The following is a 25,100-nucleotide window of genomic DNA, read 5'->3' on the forward strand; positions in this document are numbered from 1 at the left end:
TGTTGAAATTGAATGACATAAAGACATGAACATAATGTATATAATTACATTTTGAGTTGTTGTGAGAATGAGTGCTTATTAAATACTAATAATAAAAAAATTATAAATAAGTGATAGGAATTGGTGACACCCACTTAAGTACTCAAATTTGTGTTACTCTATTGTGAACACTGTTAGTTTAAATTAAGATCCAATTTTTGGGACGTTTTGTGGACACATTTGGATAAAAAAATTGAATTGATTTACTTATGATAAGTTGAATTCTTTTTATTTCAACGTAATAAAGAAAGAATACATGATTAACCGGAGTTTTAGTCTAATAGAAGAAGTTAAACTTCCACAACATGGCGAAAAAGTTTAAATTTTGACATAAAAGATATCAACATTTGGTGTTCAATATGCTTCGACCTTCTCAAAAAAAACCTATGAAGAAAGAAAAATAAGCATGTAATTGGTCTCTTTTAGAATTCTTTACTAATTGTAACTAGGTAGTTTTCAACATATTCTTTTAAAGTAATATTAATTATTAACATAGAGTACACGAACTTTTTTTTTAATCAAAAGTGCAAGCAACGTTACGAAAAAGAAAGTCATTGCCACTATAATGGTACCACTCATTCAAATAGATTGACTATAAGCTAGTATATGTTTATTAAAGAAAAAAAAGATAAATAAACAAACAATATGGGACCAAACCAAAACTCATGAGATGGAAAAGTTAACATAATCTAAAAAACTAAAGACCATGTGTATTGCGATTTGTGTCTTCTAAGATTAAACTAGGTGGCAAAATCTCATATAGGTGTAAATCATGTTCGAAAGACCAAAGGAATCTAGCCTCTCAACACACTCTTAGACTTTGTTTGCAAGTTTGAAGAGAAAGGGGGAAGGAGATTAAAAAAAAGGAAGGAGTAAGTGGAAGATATAGATGGCATTGAGATGAGAAGACTTCGCTAAGATTTTAGAGAAAAACTCATTTGTTTGTTGCTCTTAGACCAATGTGGATGATGTATGAATTTCCTTCATGATCCAATATAACTCATCATTATATGTTGTTCAACATTTACATTTTCTATTTAATATGAAACTTCTTATTTACATTTGACACTTAACCATCCTCGTGTGAGCTTTATCCTTTCATCTACGCTCCTCTTTAAACCTAACTTTTTCATTTGCGTAGACTTATGCTTGCACCTCCACAGATTTACATACACTAATCAAAATGTTACATGACCACCACATTGTGAAAAAGAGTTTTGATGTAAGGAGTCGACTCTGATATCACACTTGACTAGCGATGGGAACCTTAAACATCAAGATTCATCAAATTTTATTAAGAGCAATCGCTCAAATGATTTGAACATCACATCTTAATCCATATTATTAAACATTATGTATATAGATTTCTTCACTTATACATTATCTAATGTTCATATTTTCATCTTATGTGACCCCTCTAAGTCACACTTCACACTCCAACAAAAATTAACTTTATTTTCCTCTAAAGTTAAATAACTAGAAGTATTATAAATTTATGATACAACTTTCTCTTGTTTGTAGCAGGGTGACAGCTATATATCTTTGTTTTGTTTTGAACAATAATTCCTCTATTGTGAATTAACAAAATCTGTGGAGTAGAGACTATCAATAGGACAAAGCATAAACGATTAGAAACATAAGTAGCTAAAAGCCACAGCCCATTTGAAATTTAAGTTAAATTTAATCTAAACTTGTCTAAGTTTTTATGATTCGTGTATGTTTTTTAGAATTTTGTTTTTGTCACTTACTTAAACCAGGCTATATGGCAACATAGGGTTAAACAATTGCTAGCAGCCTAGCACATGTATGGCTATTCTCTGATTTTGTTAAAACCTGTAAATTAAAATCTGTTTTATAATTTTAGAGTTCAGAATATACTAAAATAGAAATAGCTTGTTTTATAGTATCAATATTAAAATATGGAATCAAGAATACTCTGTAAAAGAAAAACTATGTTATTTGATTAATTAAGGGGTTGATAGTTTTATTCAATTATTGTTTCTTAGAGCATCTCCGATTCTCATTTTTTAGGCAACATACTTTGGATTTTATACACTACTAAAAAATATTCATCATGTTCATGTGACTTTGAGAGTGTAAATCAGTTTACACGAGGAATGCATATTGTTATATGTAGGGATCAGAATTCGAACTCTAAACACCTAATTTATTCACCTTAAAAAATGAATTTCAACTACTAGATTACTTGATCAAGAAACTATGGTTCATCATTGTCACATCAAATTTACGCCACTCATATATATTTTACTCCAAAAGTAAAAAATTTATACAACTCAAATTTGTATTTTTTTTTTATATATATTTTCAGTGTTATTCTATGATACCATATCTTATGGAGATATTTCAACAATTTCTATACTATCCATTTTTCTACATCATGGATTCATGGTTCCACCAATAAACCGAAAAATTTAGATATAGATTCGTCAACGGATAATGTTGCATCAAGCGAATAGTTAATTCCGAAATTGTCCCGAAATCATTTCTATTGGTCAAGCACCAATGTTTTCCGCCCAATTTCCTATTGTAAGCTGCCTCATGCATTTTCCCCACAACTTTGAATATTGACACGTAGCCTTCGTGAATTTCGGGATGATTTTTCTCGCTATGTATAGCAGCACCGTTCATCAACATATAAATCCTCTTTGACACCTTCATTGAAGATAGATGCTCTTAACAGAAGAAATGTAAACTTTCAACAGAAAAATCAAGCTCAAAAATCGGAATTTAGCAGTAGCATTTCATATCCACCTTCTCCAAACTGCACTAACCAATATGTACATGTACATATAATAGAATTTGCAATTTCGATTATGTCATTTCATCATTCAATGTGTCACAATAGAGCAAGATAAGGTTTCAAATATTTCGGGGCATGCGTGCGTTTGAACCACAAACGTGTGTGAAACTTATAAAATGGGTAAGAATTAAAAGAGATCATGTTTATCCTAGGTTCTTAATAGGCAAAGCAATAAATATTCATTAAAGGAGAATAGCCATAATAAATTGTGGAGTGAATTAAATTACCATTAATAAATTTTAAATAAGTGCAACTGCTATAGTAGCGTGATACTTTCCTTACAGCTGTTGAAACTTTAAATTACAAACCTAATTTTCACTCAAACATCAACATGGGACCATCATCGAAAGAACCTTAGTCTGCATGTCCAAAAGATACGACGTTCATGTCTCTTTATGGACGGACCAATCAGTTTAATGCATTACAAGCTTATTCTAGCCCCACTTAAAATTTACTGCATGAATTTATTTTTTGAGAGGACTGCATGAATTAATTTATACGCATCAGTTATGTAAAATATGTATTATGTATTAGTATATTATAGGTCAAATGTATCTAAAGGTCCTTTAAGTTTTTCGTTTTTTTCAAAGTCATCCTTTAAGTTTCAAAAGTCCCAAACAAGTCCTTAAGTTTCAAAAGTCCCAAACAAATCATTTTAGTTTTTGAATCATTTCAAACAAGTCATTTTAGAGGATGATGGTGATGATTTAGATGATGGTGATGATTTAGATGATAGCAACAAAGAACATTATCCACTATTTGTCATGCCTAAAAAGATGACTAATTTTAAGTGGGTGTTAGGAGCCAGATTTGGTATCAAAGATGAGTTCAAAGAAGCAATTACCAACTATGCTATCTACAATAGGACTTGTTTGAAACGATTCAAAAATTAAAAGGACTTGTTTGAGACTTTTGAAACTTAAAGGACGACTTTAGGAAAAATGAAAAACTTAAAGGACCTTTAGATGCATTTGACCTATATTATATTTGTTAAGTTAGTAATTAAACCAGAATCCAATCTAAAAGAGTTACCCATTATATGAGAGAGATTTGATTTATGTGTACACATTGACCACTTAGAACTTCTATCATTGTCATCTCCCTTAAAAGTCAACGCCACAATTATATCATTTCTAAAATACTTCAATAACTTTAGATTTAATTTATCAACAATTAATTTTATTCTTATTTTTGTTGCTAAATTAATTTTATTCTCATAAGACAAGTCTCCATTAGAGAAGATATAGTTAAGAGAATGTAGCCAATGTATTAATATTACATATCTTTTTTTTTTTTGGTTACATGTTACATTACATATCTAACATAATGTGAATGAGTGGTTATTTCCATATATTATCTTGAGTATAAAAAGAACATCGATCGAACATATGTTACTTTAGAGTATGTATGGATTAGACAATTTTTTAACGTATGATTCTTATTCACAATAATTCTTATTTATTTTTTGAATTTTGCAAATTGAACCATATATTTTTTAAAAATTTGCAATTATAAAATTGGTGTGGGGCACTAGTCCTTAATTTTTAGCACACACCAATTTTTGTGGAGTGCGATTATTTTCTATGCTTCTCAATTTTGTTTTCATGAAAAGGAGTTGGGGATAACAAACATCAAGTCCCACACTCTACCCTGCAGAACAATAAAGATCGTATAGTCATTGTTAGGGGGTGACACAACTTATTATGTTTCCTTCAATCAAATGCCCTAACTTAATTAGAAACCAATTCATTGAAGAACTTTGTGCCGTGTCACTTTAGGGTCTGACCTGAAACCCACATGCAGTTCCTTTTATTTACTCTCTGAGTGTAAGATAGACAACAATAATATACAAAGATAAAAGTTAAAACTGATTTAGCTTTATTCCTATATAGCCAGATTCGAATCAGCAAGAGACAATATTGAAAGTTGAAACATCTCTACCACCATAAAAGAAAATTATAGGATCGTTTCTGTGACTAATTTGTATTTTTCTTATGTAAGTACTATTTAATAAGAACTCAATGACTCAAATCTAACATCTCAAAAAATAGTATTAAATGGATCTCACTAATAAGTTTTGCATATTCACATTTTAAAATTAATTAATTTCCTAACTAAAAATATTACATGTAGGCATAGAATATTACATGTAGAAAAATAATAATAAATACACTCAATAACGTTTTTTTGTTGACAAATACACTCAATAATTTAAATAATGACTTATATATACACGCTTAATCTCTCAAATAATGTTTATAAATAGAGACCTGGGGAGTAAAAAGATACATGTATGATAATATTTACATGTATGGTTCATGAATCATGACTAATTTACTGGTCAAAGGAACATGCAATTGATTAAGGTTAATTTTCGGTTGTGTTGCCTGTGGGACATGATGTCATTAACATATGTGGAAAAAAGGGAGCATGGAGACTTTGGGATCTGTCTGACTTGATTTAAGTCAAGGTGAAACAAGAATACTAATAATGAGAGCGAGTAAACAAAAATTAGATTGTTGAAATAAAACTATGTGTCATTTTGAGACTAAATTTTGAGGTAAAAGGACTAGGTGATTGCTGATTTTCTATAGAAGGAATTCTTTAGATGAATTTAAATTCAATTCTCAAATAAATAATTCTTAATCAAATTTTACTTATTTTTTGATCGAACTTTAAATTATTAGAACTCAATTTCCTTAGAGTTTGATTGCCATATTTTTCTAAAAAGTTTTATTCTTAACGGTATTGTTAAGAGTCCCACATTGGATAGGAGATGACCTGACAATGTGTTTATAAGTGGAGGCAATCATCACCTCACAAGCCGGTTTTGTGGGGTTGTGTTGGGCCCAACCACAATTTTTAAGATGGTATTAGAGCTTGTCGAATTTAAAGGTCACCTACCAATTCACGCACAAAAAGTTGGTATATTTATAGGCACCAAAAACATATTTGGTTTTTAGTGTTGCTCTTAATTGTAAACCAAAATGTATTTGGCCCCTGTCCAACCAATTTATCTTGCATAGTCAACTCTTGGGATGTTATAATTCATCTGGTAATTAAGTTGAGACAAAAAGCTGTGGAACATTGCAAAATGTCTTTTCATATGTTTCATCACTTCCAAACAACTTTAAAGAACGTTCTATTTCTTTGGGGATGCTTCAATCCTACTACTCTCTTTTTGAAGAAGAGCCTTTTTTTTTTTACTATACAAAAGTTTTAGCTAAATAGTCCTTTTGCTTTCTTTGTTAGGTGTTACCTTCTTTGACCAAAATAATAGATTCTGCTTCATTGCTTGCCTTGATTCAAGATAAAGTATAAAGAGAGAGAGAGAGACCCATTATTTGTTTCTCTTTTATTTGAAGACAATTGCTCTTTCTTTTTTTCTCTTTCCCTTTTCTCACGTTCTCTAAATTAAGTATATATATATATATATATATATATATATATATGATCATCACGAGTATGCATCCATAAATTTTGGAGATTTCAGGAAACTAATTAACAAAGAAAAGAGATTGCACGCTTCAAACCATGAACTTTTTTTAATTTTGGGTGAAGAACAAAATATCAATACTTTAACCAAAAAATAAAGCAAATAATAAAGACAAACAAGGGTGCCTACACCTAAGAATGTTCGGATCTCTAACCGATTTGAGGAATCAATTTTTGCAGTTGTGTTAGAACAAAAACTAGTATAGAAATATAAAAGAAATGAAAAATCGTAAGACAATAAGTTATGATTTGTAGTTTCTTTTTATATCTATGATGAATTAGGATTTACGGTGTTACAATTAATATATATAGTTTTGCGGCTCAGTTTATAATAATACCCCATGCTGAAGTGTTTCGAGAGGGCTATCGTCTCCCACACCCCTAACCGCCCCCAACGACAGCTAACACACGTTTGGGCCAAAAGCAAGGGGGGCGAAGGGAACTTCACAATGCTCCGCTATCTTAGCTCCACCCCTTGCCCCTCTTTTGTGTATATATGAGCCATACTCAACAAGGTGCATGTGAAAATTATCTTCTTCTTTTTTATTTTTTATTTTTATTTTTAAAGTAGCAACATATATAGTGAGGTAGACAAAGGTGGAGAATCGCATGATGATTTGATGAGTACATGTGCCACGCCATACCTCCCATGCAGAAAACAGCATCATTCTATGCTTATAGTGTTTGTAATTTGCAGTAGAGGGTGTAGACAAGGAAGTGTACCTTTACCTAGCTACTTGGGACAGAAATAAAATACATACAATAATTTATGTTTTAGTGGAATAAATGTCAGTGTCAATACATATTGTACATGGGATCGAAATAATATGTAGCCATAGATTTTTTTATTTTTTTTCCCCTTTAGTTTATCACTCATGACTGTACTGAAAAAAAGTTATGGAAGTTCCTGTTGTTTTGTATTCATTTTCTTTAAGAAGAAAAAGTGTATTTCATGATTTTCGTTAATCACGGTAAAAGGCACCGTACATGAGCATAAGACACACTCAAGTGTAGTTCCTTAAAAAGTTCAATTAGAGGCATCGGTAATGTGATAAGTATATATCCTGAAACACAAATTGCAACTAATTAGTGGGGAAAAACACCTAAAACATAAAATTAAGGTCCTCGTCTTGGATAACAATACGTTTTGGAGGGCTAGGTCTCCGATTTTATTAGTGTAATAGTCTTCTATCATGAGATGTACTTTGAACATATATCATATATTAGTCCTCACAATTTTATTTTTTTTCATGATTAGTGTACAGAATACTATTTTCACTTCTCTAAAAAGATAGGTGTTTCTCTCAACTCTCTCAATGGCATTTGCATCCTCTTCTCTCCAATTCACACCATTAACACCCCCTACCCCCACCCCCGCACACACCCTTTTTTTCTTTCATAATATTTTTCTGATGTAAAAATATAAAATAGACTATTTTCATTTTGCCAATGGTTAACAATTGACAAGTGAGGTGAGGTAGAAGTTCCACTTTTCTTGAAAAAAAGTAGAGGTTGAACAATGCATAAGTGAGAGGACACATAAACTCAATGTCTTAATGGTTTTGGGTAATGATGTTGTGTCCAGCAGTCCAGCTCACTTGTGTGATTGTTTTTGGTCTAATGACGATGATCCCCCGAGCTCCTCTCGTGACCCAACATAACGTTTTTCTAGCATGGTTGCTCTTACGGCCCCCTGTGTTGCTCAAAACAGACAAAATAGATTGGAATGCATCTTTCAATAGAAAATGAGGGGCTTTAAACTAACATGGGGGATCTAAAGAGCGTTTTTCCTCTTCTAGATCTTAGCAATGTGAAACTTAAGTTTCTTTTAGAATAGTATGATATCCAAAGGAAAATGGGCTAGGGATTTGTGTTTGACTTACAACCCAAAATAAAATGTCGACAATTTATTTTTAGGCCTTTTAAATATCTCTTCGACCCCCTAAAATTCTGTTTTTACCCCTAATATATATGTTATATGTCTGGTAGATACGTACCGGAGGGTTAGGAGTTATCTATTCGACCCCCTAAAATTTTGTTTTGAATGACATAACAGTTAGTAAAACTATCAGTTATGTTATTTTGCCATTTTAAAGTTTCCATATTGCCTCATTTGCTTTCCTACATAGCTCAATAACCAAACAAATTACATAGCTAACCATTAAGAATTGGGTAAAAGTAAAACGTAGGTTTGGAGAGCAAATGAGGTGATTTGAAAACTTTGAAATTAACATCAAAATAACGTAATTGATAGTTTTACTCATTTGTATACAAATCATTCCTCTGGGAGATAACTCTCTAACCCTCTGGTACGTATCTAACAGGCGTATATATTAAGAGTAAAAATAGAATTTTGGTGGCTTAAAACATATTGAGGGGGCATAAAAAGTAACTCTCTAAAATCTCGTATGAGCATAGAAAGCCAAAAATAGGAAAGCCCACGTTATAGAATATAAGTATTTAAACAAAAAAAAAAAAAAAAAACACATAATCTAAATTTGAGGTTGATGGTTGTGATTGGCTGAAGAATATGTGGCACCTACATGGCCTTAGCGCCTTATCCATGACAATTGTGGTGGTCGTTTTAAGATTTTAAAAAAACCAAACATAATCATCTTATTATTACATTCACCTTTCATTCTCAAACCAACCAAAATCTTCCTCATCAACCATGTCTTCCACCACTCTATCCCCTGCAACCCCTTCTCAGGTATCATTGCAAAAACAACAAAGATTTTATCTTCTTTAATATCTAATCTAAAGGGTCATTTTGTTTTTTTAATTTATTTCAGCTATGTTCTGGAAAGAGTGGAATTTCATGTCCTTCAATAGGATTACTTGTGAAGCCAACAAGAACTCAGATGATTGGTAAAGGTAAGGGAATGAGCATCACTTGCCAGGCTACTGGCATTCCTGCTGATCGTGTACCTGACATGAGTAAGAGAGAGACCTTGAATCTTCTTCTTCTTGGTGCTCTTTCACTTCCTACTGCTGGAATGCTTGTTCCTTATGGATCCTTCCTTGTTCCACCAGGGTTAGTTTTTTTATTTTATTGTATTTCTAGTTCATGTATGTAATGTTGTATAGTATAGGAAGCACTAACACAGACACAGACACGAACAATATACATGCACCGATACCGACATGTAAACACAAGAAATAATTTAAGAAAGTGAAAATGATTGTATGTAACCACATGTATCGAAGTTCTGTCGATGTTAGACATCAACACCTATCGAGCCCTTGAACACGATTTCAAATTGAAGAATCCATACTAGTCTGCTAGATAATGTATACTAACATTTTAAATAGCAAGTGTATACCAAATAATCATCGGCTTTTGATTGTACTATACCTTGGACCTAATTCATGTATCTTACTTTTCATATAGTCATGCATCTTCACTTTGCTATCTTGTCTCATTAGCATCAAAGGCTATAACATATTGTATAAGTTTGATGTATCAAAGAAGAAAACTATGTAGTCTACCATATTGCTAATTATATGTTGCATTTGCTATCCAAAAGTTTTATGATTCTTCAAACTCAGTTCCTTCGTCTACCAAATTATTAACCAGTCTCGGAAAACAATTACAGCTCAGGTTCTTCCACTGGTGGTACCGTAGCAAAGGATGCCGTTGGCAATGATGTGGTTGCAGCAGAATGGCTAAAGTCACATGGACCCGGTGACCGTACTCTTACACAAGGATTAAAGGTAAGTGTTCAATTGCAAACTGGTTAGTGTGTCTCCATTATAAGTCGTTTTCATTAGCTATTCTAGAGAGCTTATGAAAATGACTTATAGATAAACACTTATATGATAAGCTTTTATGCTATAAGCACTTAAGATACTGTTTGAAAGAGTGAAATAAATTCCTTCTCAAGCTTCCACCATAATAACTACTTTGATAAATTCAATAACAGGGTGATCCTACCTATCTTGTGGTAGAGAGTGACAGAACACTTGCAACATTTGCAATTAATGCCGTATGCACTCACCTCGGGTGTGTCGTGCCATTTAATCAAGCTGAGAAGAAGTTCATCTGCCCCTGCCATGGATCTCAGTACAATGACCAAGGAAGAGTTGTGAGAGGACCTGCTCCTTTGGTAAGCACGTTGGAAAACCTTGCCAATTGACAAACTAGTTTAGCTGCAATTTTTTTTGACTTAGAAGCATAAATGCATAATCATGAAAACAATAGCTCATGACAAACTAGTTTAGCTGCAATCCTTGGGCCTGTTTGGATTAAACTTATTTACGCTTATCTACTGACATAGACACACTGTTTGAGGAAGTTTATGAAAACAATAGCTCATGACATGTCCATAAACTATTTTCAGCTTATTTCTATACGCTCTCTAGGACAGCTTATAGCTTACGTGAAACAAGCTCGACTTTATTTTATATTTTATTATAAAAATAGCATATAAATAAGAACTTATATGATAAACATTTACGCTATAAGTGTTTAATTAAATTGTTTAGTGATAGGCCCCCATGAGCTTAACTCAGTAGAGACATTGCATAATATATGTAGGGCCCCGCACATCCTACTTATTCACCTTAAGAGGTGAATTTATAGTTGCTAGGCTACTTGACCAGAAAAATAAATAAATTTGTTTAGTGATAGGATAGCTTAGAGTTGTTCAATTTTATCTTTAATTATCTAAGCAGAATGTACTTGTTCCTGGAATACTTATGAACATTTTTGCTCTTTATGTTGGACAGTCTCTTGCATTGGCACATTGTGATGTTGGTGTGGATGATGGGAAGGTTGTGTTTGTTCCTTGGGTTGAAACAGATTTCAGAACAGGTGATGCTCCATGGTGGTCTTAGACTTCTTAAAGCTGTCTCTATATTGTAATATATATTCAAACCTGAAATTCAAACATTTCTGTTTTGTATTAATGCATAAACACATTTTGTAATCAAATTAATATTATGTCAATTGAAGATGGTATAAGGTGAAAAGGAACATGGACATTGCTTGCTTTTCCCCATAAATTTTCACTTTTTGCGTCGATCGTCTCACATTTGTTGATATATGACTTGAACAAGTGTTTATAAATGAAAGACATTTTTCACCTTATAAGTTAGTTCTCAAAGGTTTATTTAGCCTCAATTCAAACTCTTAAGATTTTGTGTCCCCTCTCATAGAGGCTTTCTTTCCTTTCCTATATCTGGTCTTCTTTTTTTCTTTTTTTTTTTTTTTTTTTTTTTTTTAAAGCAAAGCATAGTTTTCTCTCCTTATATTTGTAATGCTGAATGTATTTTATACTTACTATAGTGTGGTAATTGTAAGTTAAAATAGGAATTCTGTTAAATATAAAATATGTAATTTCATTTATTTTTACCATACTAAATCAAAGTCTGATTTTACAAGTGGTTGTTGTGGATTATGCATTATAGCAAACAATAAATTTCATTTAAAAACTGAACCAAAAATTGTGTGAGCAATTTGACCAGTTCAAGCACTCTAGTGGATAAGATAAAAAAAGAAACTAACCCGTAAAAGTGGAGGAAATAAACTGATTGGATGAGAATAGAGGAAAGACGGAAAAGTCACTTGAAGACTCAATCTTACCACAATATAAATGTGTGTGTTCTATTTTGAGTGGTACTTCCACAGTAAATCTCGCTAAAATTGTGTGAGCAATTTGACCAGTTCAAGGACTCTGGTGGATAAGATAAAAAAAGAAACTAACCCACAAAAGTGGAGGAAATAAACTGATTGGATGGAAATAGAGGAAAGATGGAAAAGTCATCTGAAGACTCAATCTTACCGCAATATAAATGTGTTTGTTATATTTTGAATGGGACTTCAACACTTAATTTTTCAATTTACACAACACTACCTGAAAGACTCATAACTTGGTGTTTAATCTTCAACATCGTTATCTTCAAGTAGTAAACATATTTCACTCCTTAACCTTATTAATGATGCAATATTTATAAATACATATCATGTTTCCTGTCTAGTTTCCATTGGATGCATGGAGCCTTTCTTTTGTAGCAACATAAGAGTAAAGAAACGTCTATGATGTCTTAGACCATCCCCAATGGTGATGTTTTCACCATTTAAGATGCGGTATCTGATAGGTACCTTTATTGGAGATTTTTTTTGAGGTCTCTAAAGACCTAGGGCTCACTTAGAGCATCTCCAATGGGAGGTCCTTACTTAACAAGGACCACTCCCCGTTAAGAACCTCCCATTGGAGGAAGAAAAAATGAGTTCCCATTAAGGAACGGGTAACTATATAAGGACATTCTCTCTCTTAGGAAACTAACGGGTTCCACGTTTAAAAGAAGTAATAAAATATGTACTATGTGGTCCCACTTACAAAAGAAGTAATATTTTAATTTTTTTAGGGAAGTAACATTTTAATAATTAATAGTTGTTTTAAATATTATTTTATCTATGTCTTCATTTTAAATAAAATATAATTCATGCAAATTATTATTATTATTTTATTTTTATTTATTTAACGAAGGAATGTAATATTTGTAATGTTAATTTTTCCATTTTCAAATTATTAGGAAATTTCGTAGAAATTTAAGTTCATACGAATAAATAAATATTTTATAATTTAATTTTTTTAAGGATTATAATTAAATATTATGAGGTAATTTATAATTTAATGAATAAATTATTTTTGTTTAAAGATGTAAAGTAAGTGTGGCCTATTTAAGTATTTTTCATTAGAGTCCTTATTAGTGTTCTTCCATTGGAGTCATTGAGTCCTTAATATGTACTTTTATTAAAATATTATAAATAAGTGATGTCTAACGTGGGGTTCATTTAAGGAGTCCCTATTAATCAACTACCATTATAGATGCTCTTAAGACCCATATTATTAAGTGGATCTCACACCACTTTTTATTAAAATAATCATCGTTGAGTTGTTTTTGTTAAAATGTAAATGATAAATAGTTATTTGTGTCAACCATTTAAACCTTTTGTTAAAAGGTCTCCAATTGAGTGGTTGAGTACTTATTATATACTATTATTAAAAAAATTATAAAAAAATAAAAGTCTCGTTTAAGACCTCAAAATTGAAAGTCTCAATTGTGATGCTCTTAGTATGGTGTCATGGTAAATTGTCCCCACCATGGTGGAGAGCATGGTTTCATGGCAAATTGTCCCCACCAAGAAGACATGTTATAATTTTCTTATGTTGGCTCGATCCCCGCACAATATATTAATTTACGGTCTCCCCAAAAATAAATTAAGTTATGATCAAAGTAAAATGGGATATTAGTATCATTGACGGTTCAAAGAATTAAAGATTGAGAAAATAGTCCATAGAACCATTGAAGTGTCAAAAACTCTAATTTAAGTGGTTTCCTTCTTTGGGAGCGTCGAGGGAAGTATAGAGGAGTGATGATGAGGAAAATAGAGAGAAATTATTCACTTTATTTGAGAGAGTATTTTTTGTTGAGAGAGAGAGAGAGTATTTTTGGTTGACATAAGAGAAGTAATGTTTGAACAAAAACAATAAGGACATCACAATTTGTTTTGGTGTGTATGTTAAAAACGGTATAATACTTGACAAAAAAGAACTACCAATATGACAACCATTTCAACCACCAATCTGTCCATCATCAATCCCCACTTTATCAACATTTGATCATCCACTTGACCACCATCGATTATCACACCAACCACCATTGATTACCACTTTGACTACTATTAACCACCACTTCGACTTCCACTAACCATCACTCCAACCATCGCCAACCACCACTTCAACCTTTGCCAATCATTACTTTGACCTTCACCAGTCACGATTCCATCCACCCCCAATCACTATCCAACCACCAACAACTACAACTCCGACCATCGAAACCCGCCACTTTTACCACTACTACTACCATCACTAGCCACTATATCCACCATTGATGACCACTCCAACAAATGTCTGATGTGTGTCAACACCACCACTTTCAACCACTATTTTAAAATTACTACTAACTAAATACATTAAATATTTGTAGTATTTTATTTCTTTTGCAAATATAATGATATAAATTGTTTGGATTAAGATATATTTATGATAAATCTGTATTTTTATGTTTGAAACTGATTTTGATTTTTGAAAATTTAATAACTCAAAAGAAAATCTGATTTTGATTTTAGAAACTTTTAAAACTCCAAATAAAAATTAATTTTGATTTTTGAAAACTTTAAGACATAAAACAGAAAATCACCCAATCATAAGGGAGTCAAGTGGATGAATAGGAAAAGAATCTCCTTCTTTAAAAAAAGGAAAAGAATCTCTTGCACATGAAAATGGCTCATATTTTTGTAAAGTTTAAGTACTATTTTTTATAATTTTTTACAAGTTTAAGCAGATTGGAACAACCTCTCAAATTTTTATTTTTTTTTGAAGGAAACCTCTCAAAATAATGTGCATTGAACAAAAATAAATTTTAAATAAATGTAAGCTAGCCGACTTTAGGATTGGAGTAGTTTATTATGGTGTGCCAGTGACGGCAGTGTGACCGCTGCAGCAAAGTGTATGGAAACAAAATCATGCAAGATTGAATTCACATTGACAAATTTTAATTTGAAATACTCTCTTCCTCTTTAATAATAAAATCATTTAAAAAAAAAATGTTTATCTCAAAATATAAGATCATCTATAATTTTTTAGATACATTCATTATTTTTTTTTCGAGTATATACTACCAATTGTTTTAAAATATGAAAAACCAATATTAAATCTATTTATACAAGAATGTTAAGTTAATGATATTACTCTTAACAATTTTATTTTAATACCAATAATTTTTATAAAATACTCATATATGAAGAGAGTATACAAATAATGATAGAATAATAAGATAAAATAAGGTCATGCTAACATGTTCTAAGTATATATGTTAAAGTTTTCACAAGTTGTAAGTATGAGTTATCTGCAAAAAAGTTGGTTAACAACAAAATTGTCCCAATAAAGTAGATAAGTATATATAATTGAAAAAGTAACATTAATATTTATATTTTAAAACGGCATATAATTTAGGATAAATTTTTTTGACAATATAGTTTAGGGTTAATTAAGTTTTTGGTCCCTATAAATATCTGCAAGTTTTATTTTAAGTCTCTATAAAAATAAATCACACTTTTTAGTCTCTACAAAATTTTCCGTTAGTGTTTTTAGTCCCTGTTAAATTAAAATTTGTTTAATTATGCTTAAAATTTTAAATTTTTTAATGATTTTTTACATACTTGTTTAAAACATTATAAAAGGTTCCGCCACAATAAATTTAGCTCAAAATTTTATTTTTAGATCCAAATTTTCGTTAGTTTTATCTTAAATTTTTGCCGTTTTAAAAAAATTATATTTAATTCATTACATGTTAAAAAATTCTAATTTTTTATAAAAGAGATTATTAGAATGTTCTTAACATGTATGTTAAAAATCATTTAAAAATATAAAAGTTTAAGTATAATTAAACAAATTTCAATTTAATAGGGACCAACACATACTTTTGGTCCTTGTAAAATTAAAATTTTCTTAATTGTGCTTAAACTTTTAAATTTGTAACATATTTTTCACATACTTACTTAGAATATTATACAAAGTTCCTCCGCAAAAAAGTGACTTAAAATTTTATTATTAGTTCCAAATTTTCATTAATATAATCTTGAAAATTTGGCTTTTAGAAAAATTCATATTTAATTCATTACATGTTAAAAAACTAAATTTTTTTATAAAAGAGTGTCTTATAATGTTATAGACATGTATGTAGAAAATCTTTTAAAAATTTAAAAGTTTAAGCATAATTAAACAAATTTTAATTTAACAGGGACTAAAAACATTAATAAAAAATTTTATAGCAACTTAAAAGTAAAATTTATTTTTATAAAAACTAAAAACAAAACTGCAGATATTTATAGAGATCAACAATTTAATTAAACCTTTTAAGAGGGAGAAGTAAAAGTTGAGGACCACCGGAACTCTGCAAGTAATGGAATGCTGCGCGCGCTGTATTTTATCAAGATGATGATTGCGCAACTCCATGTTCACAGTTGACTCACGCCCAACCAATGAATTTTTTTAGGCAATCCATGAAATAATTATAGTCAATTAAATATTTGTATTTACACGTAGACACCGGAAATACGGATAATAACACATGGACATCGATAACTAAGGAAAAGAGAATGTTAAACACATGGACAACGACGATAACACATGACATTAGTTAAATAATTAAAGATGTAAATTTTATTAAAAGTTGTGTAATTATTATTTAATTAAAAATAAAACTTTATATTTTTAAGATAAAAATTTATTTTTGGATCTTTAACCAAAGTTTTGGAAGTATCAATTAACAAGACCTTTTACAAAATTATAATAGCGAGTGTTTCGAAACACTTTTTAAAAATCTTAAATCTAAACATTATTTTTGCAAAAAGTATAATATTACAAACTCCAAATGCATTAAATATACATTTTTCATAAAATTTACTATTAAATGTTCTTAAAGAGTATTCGGAACACTCATTAATATTTTATTTTAAGAAAAATGTGATATTTAAACACTTTATCCATCAATTTTATGGTGTGTTTGTTTTAAATTTATCAAATCTATTTTCAGGAATAACATTCATTAGAATTAAAGATGTTTAGTTAACATTATAATATTTTTAGGAATCATAAAAATATGAATTATAATAGGTAGTTACACATGAATTTATTCTCATCTTCATGGGAACTTTATTCTCACCATTTTCTTTGGAATTTTTTTTTTCTATTCCTAGAAACATTTTATACCCGAAAATAAAATTAGTAAACTTCTAGCAAACATAAGAAGGTATATTTCTATCATTTTATTTTCAGAAATCTACGAATATTACTTGAAACAAACCCACCCTTACACTTTAAACAAATAATTTTATTAGTTAGTGTCAGAAGGATATTGATTAAGAAATTCATTAATAAAAACTTTATCTTAGCAACAATTAAATCACTTTTTAATATATGCATAATATATGCAAGGTCCAGGGTTCAAACCCTAACCACCACAAAAAAGAATCACTTTTTAATGTAAACTTACTTATTGTAGTACTTTAACTATACTAACATTCTCTTAAAACAAATCCACACAAAACAATGAGAGTCAATTTTACACTTTGGATAAATCCAAAAACAAAAACAAAAATCAAAAGAGATAAAATGTATAGGCAGACTAAGTAGATGGGTGTCTATCGATCTTTTCTCTTAACAAAATAAAATTGATTGAATTTAATCGTATATGACCTACATTTGTAGGACACCTACATACATCAAACATCAAACACACCTTAATATGGACTTTGTAATACATAAATCAAAGTTAAATAACACGTAAATGGTATTACAAATATCACTATTTCTAAAAAAAAATACAGTGTTTCTTTCTATTTATGTATTTTTTTTTTAATTCGTGTGAATTGTATAAAATGGAATATTCTACTGTTTTTGCCTAAAAAGTGTTTAAATAACAGTACAACAATACATAAATACATATATAAATTATAAGACTCTTCCCTCTTCCTTCTTGCCGTGTTCATGTTTGTCTTCCTCAGCGCTTCTATGGTACCTTGAAGATATAGTAAGCTCTATCTCCCTCTTCTTCTCTAATTATCTTTATCCTTCACGTAATTTAATTATTATGCTTGGTATCTTTATTCATTTAGATTTCTTCAGTACACTCGTGTGTCATAAAAGTAAGAAAGATATTGGCTAATTTTATGTCTCTTCTACTTCTAGTCTTCTACATATACAATTATATTAACTTTTTTTTTCCTGCAGTTTTAGTTTCTATTAACGGTTATTTCCTTCCTAAAGTATTTGCTCTACTATCTTCCATTTTCAATATGGGCTATCACCATACTTGTTTTGGAAGATGTAGCCATCAAGATTTTGAATCAAAGTTAAACAACTTTCGTCCACAATTTTTTGATATCATATAGATACATGCTTTGACTTATAAGCCATTTTTGTTGATTTATAAGTTTTTTTATCTTTATCTTTATCTTTATATGCATAAAAAATTTGTCACGTTATTTAATGAATACAATAAATTATATATTTTCTAAAATTTATGACAAAGCATTATTAAATGCATGTATAAAATATATTTTTATCAACTACTCCTATGTACGTAAATTTAATGGCTAGTTATATATTTTCTAGTTATGTTGGAGTACATTACAAAATAACATGTACACATTGAAGCCTTAAATTGTGGTTATATACTTTCTTGTAGAACTTGGATTGAAAAAGAATAATTCAAGGCAGGGCCATGGTCAACGTTGAGCCTCCAACACGTATAGAGGTTTATGCTTAATTGGATCTCTTACTACTTTTGTTTGCTTAAGAATGGATATGAAACTTTTTCTTAAGTTCAATTTTTTGTTGTTATTGGTATTCATAGGGAAAATATGCTGCAATATTGGTATGCTTCCTTCTTGGCAATGGATGTCTTTTCTCTTGGAACAGTATGCTCACAATAGAAGATTACTACATTTACTTATTTCCGGTATGTAATTAATTTATGAGAGGAACAATTCTTGACCAAACTTTACTTACTTCTTGAACGAATTCTAGATTACCAGACATTTATTCTAAAAAATTTATAAACCAAGGAATTTGACTCAAGTGGTTAATGAATTCCACTAAATGACAAATTGTTCAAAAGAATTTGAATTTGATTTCTGAGCGAAACAATTTTTAGCCAAACTTTACTTACTTTCCGATTGAACTCTAGATTATCGGGACTCGTTTTCCGGAGAACTGGATCACAAAAAAATATTTATTACACTTAGTTATGTGCTTTTCCTTGTATGTTGGTGAAATTTAATGTTGAAAACTAGAATCATCTTGTAAAGAAATAATTCAATTAATTAATTTTTCTCCGTGTGCAGGATTATCATCCCTCCAGGGTGCTTACACTTGTATACCAGCCATTTGCAGTTGGAACACTTGCTATATTGTCTTATAATGAGGCAAAAGTCAATACTAGATTAAGGAACCTGTTTGGATATACTCTTTTTTTCATAACCACTTTTTTGGTGTTAATAGTAAGTCCTATATCTATTCAACTAATTGTGAACTTTGATTCATTTAGGAAGATTTTGATTTTCAAATAAATTTATTGTAGTTGGATTTAGCAACATCTGGTAAAGGAGGACTTGGAACTTTTATTGGTATATGTGCAATTAGTGGTGCCTTTGGAGTTGCAGATGCTCATGTTCAAGGTGGAATGGTGGGAGACTTGTCCTACATGAAGCCAGAATTCATTCAGGTCAGCTATACCGATTATAGTTCTAAATTGCGATTCATAATTGCAATTGTGGTTACAACAGCTGCATTTTACGCGATATCAAGGTTTGCAGCGCAGTTGCAAGCACAATTTTGCTTATGTTTGATTTTATGTTTGGACCTAGTCAAACTTCGTTTGACCATAAATTGTTATGTAATTCGTTCTCGACTTTATGATTGATTTGAAACTCAAATCAATTTTACCTAAAAACTAATAATTTTAATTCCTATGGTGACAAAGATTCAATTCTCAACGTTTTTGACATATGTACGCATTCTAACATAAATCATTTTACGTTCAATTAATTCAGTCAAAATCAAATTGTCATCGCGTAATCAAACATACACTTATCTATGATATTGATATCTATGGTTCTTAATGTTACAGTCTTTCCTATGTGGTTTGGCAGCATCTGGTGCATTAACTTCTGGTTTAAGGTTAATTACAAAAGCAGCATTTGATAATTCTAAGGATGGTCTTAGAAAAGGAGCTAGTAAGTTCAACTTTTCTTTTTCTATTGTTACAGAGACATCATTAACCTAAATATCATCTAATTCATTTAGATTCTGTGATGATGTTCCAATTCTTGTTTGTTGCTATTGAAATATTCATAATATATAATTATGGCCATTTTCCTCACTCTATATACTATTTAGTTGCTAATATATATACTTGTTCATTGCAGTTCTATTCTTTGCTATATCAACATTCTTTGAGCTTCTCTGTGTTCTTCTCTATGCATTTGTTTTTCCTAAAATACCAATTGTGAAGTACTACCGTACAAAAGCAGCATCAGAAGGATCCAAAACTGTTTCAGCTGATCTTGCAGCTGGTGGCATCCAAACAATACCTAAAGAAGTACTATTTCTTTCTTCTGTTTTAGTTTCCAATGCGTCTCAAACTTTCTCATTGTTTATGATGATTTACCTTAGAATGTGATAATAGTTTCCCTTTCCCCCCTTTTTTCAGGATGAGGATCATGCACACAAACATGAGAGAAAGGGAAACAAGGAATTGTTTTTTGAAAACATTGATTATTTACTTGATATGTTCCTAATTTATGCATTGACACTATCTATTTTCCCTGGATTTCTGTCTGAAGATACTGGAGCACATAGTTTAGGAACATGGTATGTTCATTGCTACCTGCATCTGCATTCTAAATCTTTAGTATTTTTACTTTATACGAATCGAAACAACAAGGACCAACTCTTAATGGTTTGTTGTAGCAAGACTACTATTTCAAAATGAGACTCAACAATAAAACAGATAAAGATGTGTGTTCTGTAATAATATGTATCACTGAGGAAGTTGTGTTTTTAATTTTTAGGTATGCTCTTGTGTTAATTGCAATGTACAATGTGTGGGATCTAATAGGAAGATACATCCCACTCTTGGAATTTTTGAAATTGGAGTCACGAAAGATGATCACGGTAGCAATACTATGTCGTTTCTTACTTGTTCCAGCATTTTATTTCACTGCAAAGTATGGTGATCAAGGTTGGATGATAATGTTGACATCATTTTTGGGGCTATCCAATGGTTACCTCACAGTTTGTGTTATGACATCTGCACCCAAAGGTTATAAGGTGAGACCTTGAAAGTATATTATAGTAGTGTTTAATTTGGAACCGGCTTTCCTGGGGATTTCCTGCATTCACGCATTTGAGATATCAGTGGCTGTTCGATCGAAATCGGATAGCCTAGACCGTTCAGTTTTGATTGAATGGCCACCAATATCCTTAAAGCGTAAATACTAGATCTTTATACTATATGAAATCCAAATTCACATTAATATTTCATGTTTTAATTTATTGTAGGGTCCAGAACAAAATGCTTTGGGAAACCTGTTGGTGTTGTTTCTACTTGGAGGTATTTTTGCAGGGGTGACACTAGACTGGCTGTGGTTGATAGGCAAAGGTTGGTGAGATCTCAATTAGCACAAACTAAGGGAATAGTTTTAATTGAGGCTATCATTGTAAAAAAGAAAATCGAAGTATGCGTTATCTTTCTAGAGATATGATATGGCTAAATGACACAAAACAAAAAGGTGTATGTGTCATTTACACAAGGAAGGGGATGTGTATGTACAATTTTTTTAGCAAATAAAAGTAAGTGAGGATATTTCAATTAACACAAAATGCATTGAAGTATGGTGAGGATATTTCAATTTCTATGTAATTTCATTATGGTTGTATTGGTGTTTGTACCTAGATCACTAAAGTTGTTATCAAGTTGGTTTTTTTATTGTATCAGAGTATCGTACCTAGATCATAAAGGTTGAAGAGCGAATATTTTTCAACTAAATGATTACAGGGTAACCGACTATAATCAAATTAGTTGCAAGTGTTGAATATTAATCCATAATTAGAATAAGAAGTTAGTGAGTTGAGTTTGTTACTTAACTAACAAGTAACCACTATAAATAAGTTGTAATCACACTTTTTTATTCACTAATGAGAATTGATACAACAAAAATATTTTCTCTCTCAATTTCATCATCAATCTCTCTTCTTTACCATTATTTTCACAAAATGCTTGTATCACAAGAAATACAATAGCTGCACTAACAATGAGTATGTCAGTCCTTACCAGCTAGGAGAACATCCTGATTTATACCATAATTTGGTCATTAAATCCATATCATATTTGAGAAGTTTGGACTAAAAATTAGTTACTGATCCACATTCAGCTAATTGAAGGGGCAGGCCTATGGGATTTGACCTCTTAATTTTAACAACTTCTGATAGAATTTATTTGCTAAATTTTGAGCTTATAATTATTTGTTTTGGAAATTTTGAACTTATGTTCTATTCTTCAAGAGGTCCCAATGTTTAAACAAGACATCACAACTATGTTGACATCTGTCGTTGCCCGCCTATCATCTACATCATTCTAGAAATATTATTAAAATGAAAATGAAGATACCAAAGAACCCAAACCATAAAATATCATCATATTTGAATATCTTGTTATAACAAGCAAATATACAATAGTGCTAAAAAAAGTTTATACGAAAAGAGACTTGAAAAGAGAGGCTCGTGACAAAAATGGACAAAACTCAAACAGACATCTTTGTCTCTTTGCATATACTTGTTCTGTTGTCCAATAATAATAGTTTCACGTGACTGACACAAACAACCCATGTAGTAGACACTTCAGACAGTTTGGGTCCCAATCATAATAACAATCATACTCCAAAAGAATTTAATCAACGGTGAAGATGGTGCCTCACTACTACTTGTGTGATCAAATTGCATGGAATCAACGGCTAAGGGCATGTTCTCTTGGTCTGGACTACACTTTATATCATGTGGATGAGCACTGTACATTACTGCACGTAACACTGCTGATACTGTTGGTATATACAATGTCTTGTTCTTCCCTAACAGCCATGTTAATGCCATCAATTGACAATCCCGGTTGTACATTTTTCTTTCTCGGTCACTCTCCTTGGTATCCTTCTTGTGCACTTTTAACTGCACCCACTCAACAATCAAAATCGGACATTAACTTAATGTATGTTTGGTATTAAGTATCGCAATGGAATTGTACAAAATCACAGTGGTTCACCGTAATTTTAGCACATCTATCTAGAGTAATACCAAAAATGTGATGGTGCATTTTGATTTTCACAATTCTAGTGTCAATTCAAACATGTACTAAGATAATGACAAAAAATATATGTTATGGGTGAGACTTTCGATCATGTTCAATTGATTTACTCGTTGAACCGCAGTTGAAATGTATAACAAATAAGTAAAAATATATTTAAAAGAAAAAAGAGATTGGTCCAACCAAACTGCAATGTAATTGAAATTAAACCAACGAACGAACTAATCTGTCCATGTTCAACCGTTTTTTAAAATATTGGTTTATATATAATGTGTAATTAATTAATTTACCTTTTGTAATGCACTAAGACAATTGGTGCAACCAGCATAAGAAGAGTTACGACAATTCTTCTCCAAGTCACGAACAGCAGCAGTAGGGGTAGCTTTATGAGAACCAGATACATTGTGCACCATAGTAGAAACAGAAACATTAAAAGCGTTTGGACAATTTAACGAGCTTATTTGATGAAGCCTGATTCCACAGAAGCATAATATGGCATCACAACTAGCATTTGGTGTCGGTATTATAATGTTCCGGTCGCGAAGCGAGTCTTGAAGGGAGTTAACACACTTCTGAGAATCATCCGGCATCATCGGAAGATCGACTGAATTTTCCCGTGGTGGAGGAGAAATCTCTAATGCTCTTCGCGCATGAGCCGCGAAGAGCCAGGCCGCGAGTACGGGACAACAGCGGCTTCGATCGAGGTTGTTTCCACATGCATCGTTGACGCCGCCAAAGAGTTCGTTGGAGAGGTCTAGTTTGCATATTTGGGATTCTGTTGGAGTGGGATATGAAGGGAGTGTGTTTGAATGTGAAATGTTTGAAATTGATGTAAAAAATATAAAGAAAGCTAAAAGGAAAGCTAATGATTGCATTTTTTGGTATTATGTTGAGTTTGAATATTGTGTTGAGTTTGGACTTTGGAGTAGTGGGTGAGATGCTGGGAAATTTGTTTGGTGTTAGTACATAAATTGGATTGGGTAATAATAGCATACGGATGAAATGAGAGTTGATATGGTTCACAAGGTTTTGAAAGCTTTGAAGAAAAGTGTGTCAGAGAATTTGACAGTTTGTGGTGTCCTTTTCACTTTTTTTTCACTTGTTTTTTTCTTTCTTGTGTGTCATTGTTATTTCTTCATCATATTTTGTGGTATTTTACTATTTTACCTTGTTTGATTTGATTGCAAGTGGCATTACCTTGTTTGAAATTTTATACCAATCAGAACTTTGATACATCTATGAATCAATGTCTGTCTTCAAGTCTTTGTTTTTATATTCTTTTTGGATAATGATATATAATTTGGTTGGTTAACTTAGTCCTAAACAACACTACACCACCAAAAAAATAAACACATGTCGTATTCGTCGTGAGTAATGAATGACGCTCAGCCGATGGATCAAGAAGAGTCACATACCACTATTCGATTGTGCTCCAAGCTTGGAGAAATAATCGGTAAACATATTACCTTTCCTAAGAGTGTGATGCACTACAAAATCAATCATTATCGATATAATTTTTTTTATCACCGTTGTCTCATTGCCATAATGGAGTTTCGAAACATTCGCAAGCTGCATTGGGTGGATAATTGCAAAGTGTCAATGTAATAGATAATATTCCTTAAACTTGCCTCCAAACACATTCAGATCCCTTGAATCAAAGCCATGATCTCGGCATGGAGGCTAATGGAATAGCCAATATTACCGTGGAAGCCACATTTGTAATCACCGTTGGAATTCCTAATCAAACCACCACGCTGCCATACCTGGATTGGTTTGGGAGCGAGAGCGACCATCGAAATTGAAAACATAAGCATTA

At 31.2% G+C, this 25,100-nt stretch overlaps 3 protein-coding genes across 3 annotated transcripts; 2 read left to right on the plus strand and 1 right to left on the minus strand.

Annotated features, from left to right (window-relative positions):
* The first annotated feature begins 8,905 nt into the window (after window positions 1-8,905).
* LOC11427739 (cytochrome b6-f complex iron-sulfur subunit, chloroplastic) lies at window positions 8,906-11,365 on the plus strand. Its single transcript, XM_003597038.4, has 5 exons — window positions 8,906-9,065; window positions 9,148-9,389; window positions 9,952-10,069; window positions 10,279-10,461; window positions 11,084-11,365. The coding sequence occupies exons 1-5, from the start codon at window positions 9,027-9,029 to the stop codon at window positions 11,189-11,191; spliced, it is 690 nt and encodes a 229-aa protein (XP_003597086.1). The 5' UTR covers window positions 8,906-9,026; the 3' UTR covers window positions 11,192-11,365.
* Window positions 11,366-17,846: 6,481 nt separating this feature from the next.
* On the plus strand, window positions 17,847-21,924 carry LOC11427740 (equilibrative nucleotide transporter 3). Its single transcript, XM_003597039.3, has 10 exons — window positions 17,847-17,956; window positions 18,614-18,682; window positions 18,782-18,886; window positions 19,272-19,427; window positions 19,508-19,651; window positions 20,057-20,162; window positions 20,355-20,527; window positions 20,639-20,799; window positions 21,000-21,258; window positions 21,490-21,924. The coding sequence occupies exons 2-10, from the start codon at window positions 18,650-18,652 to the stop codon at window positions 21,595-21,597; spliced, it is 1,245 nt and encodes a 414-aa protein (XP_003597087.1). The 5' UTR covers window positions 17,847-17,956; window positions 18,614-18,649; the 3' UTR covers window positions 21,598-21,924.
* A 687-nt stretch (window positions 21,925-22,611) lies between these two features.
* On the minus strand, window positions 22,612-24,296 carry LOC11419081 (uncharacterized GPI-anchored protein At4g28100). Its single transcript, XM_003597040.4, has 2 exons — window positions 23,575-24,296; window positions 22,612-23,148 (listed from the first exon to the last, which is right to left on the minus strand). Exons 1-2 carry the CDS (start codon window positions 24,157-24,159, stop codon window positions 22,828-22,830), a joined length of 906 nt encoding a protein of 301 aa, XP_003597088.1. The 5' UTR covers window positions 24,160-24,296; the 3' UTR covers window positions 22,612-22,827.
* Window positions 24,297-25,100: the final 804 nt, after the last annotated feature.

The sequence above is a fragment of the Medicago truncatula genome, chromosome 2, assembly GCF_003473485.1.
Source record: "Medicago truncatula cultivar Jemalong A17 chromosome 2, MtrunA17r5.0-ANR, whole genome shotgun sequence".
Lineage (NCBI taxonomy): Eukaryota > Viridiplantae > Streptophyta > Magnoliopsida > Fabales > Fabaceae > Medicago > Medicago truncatula.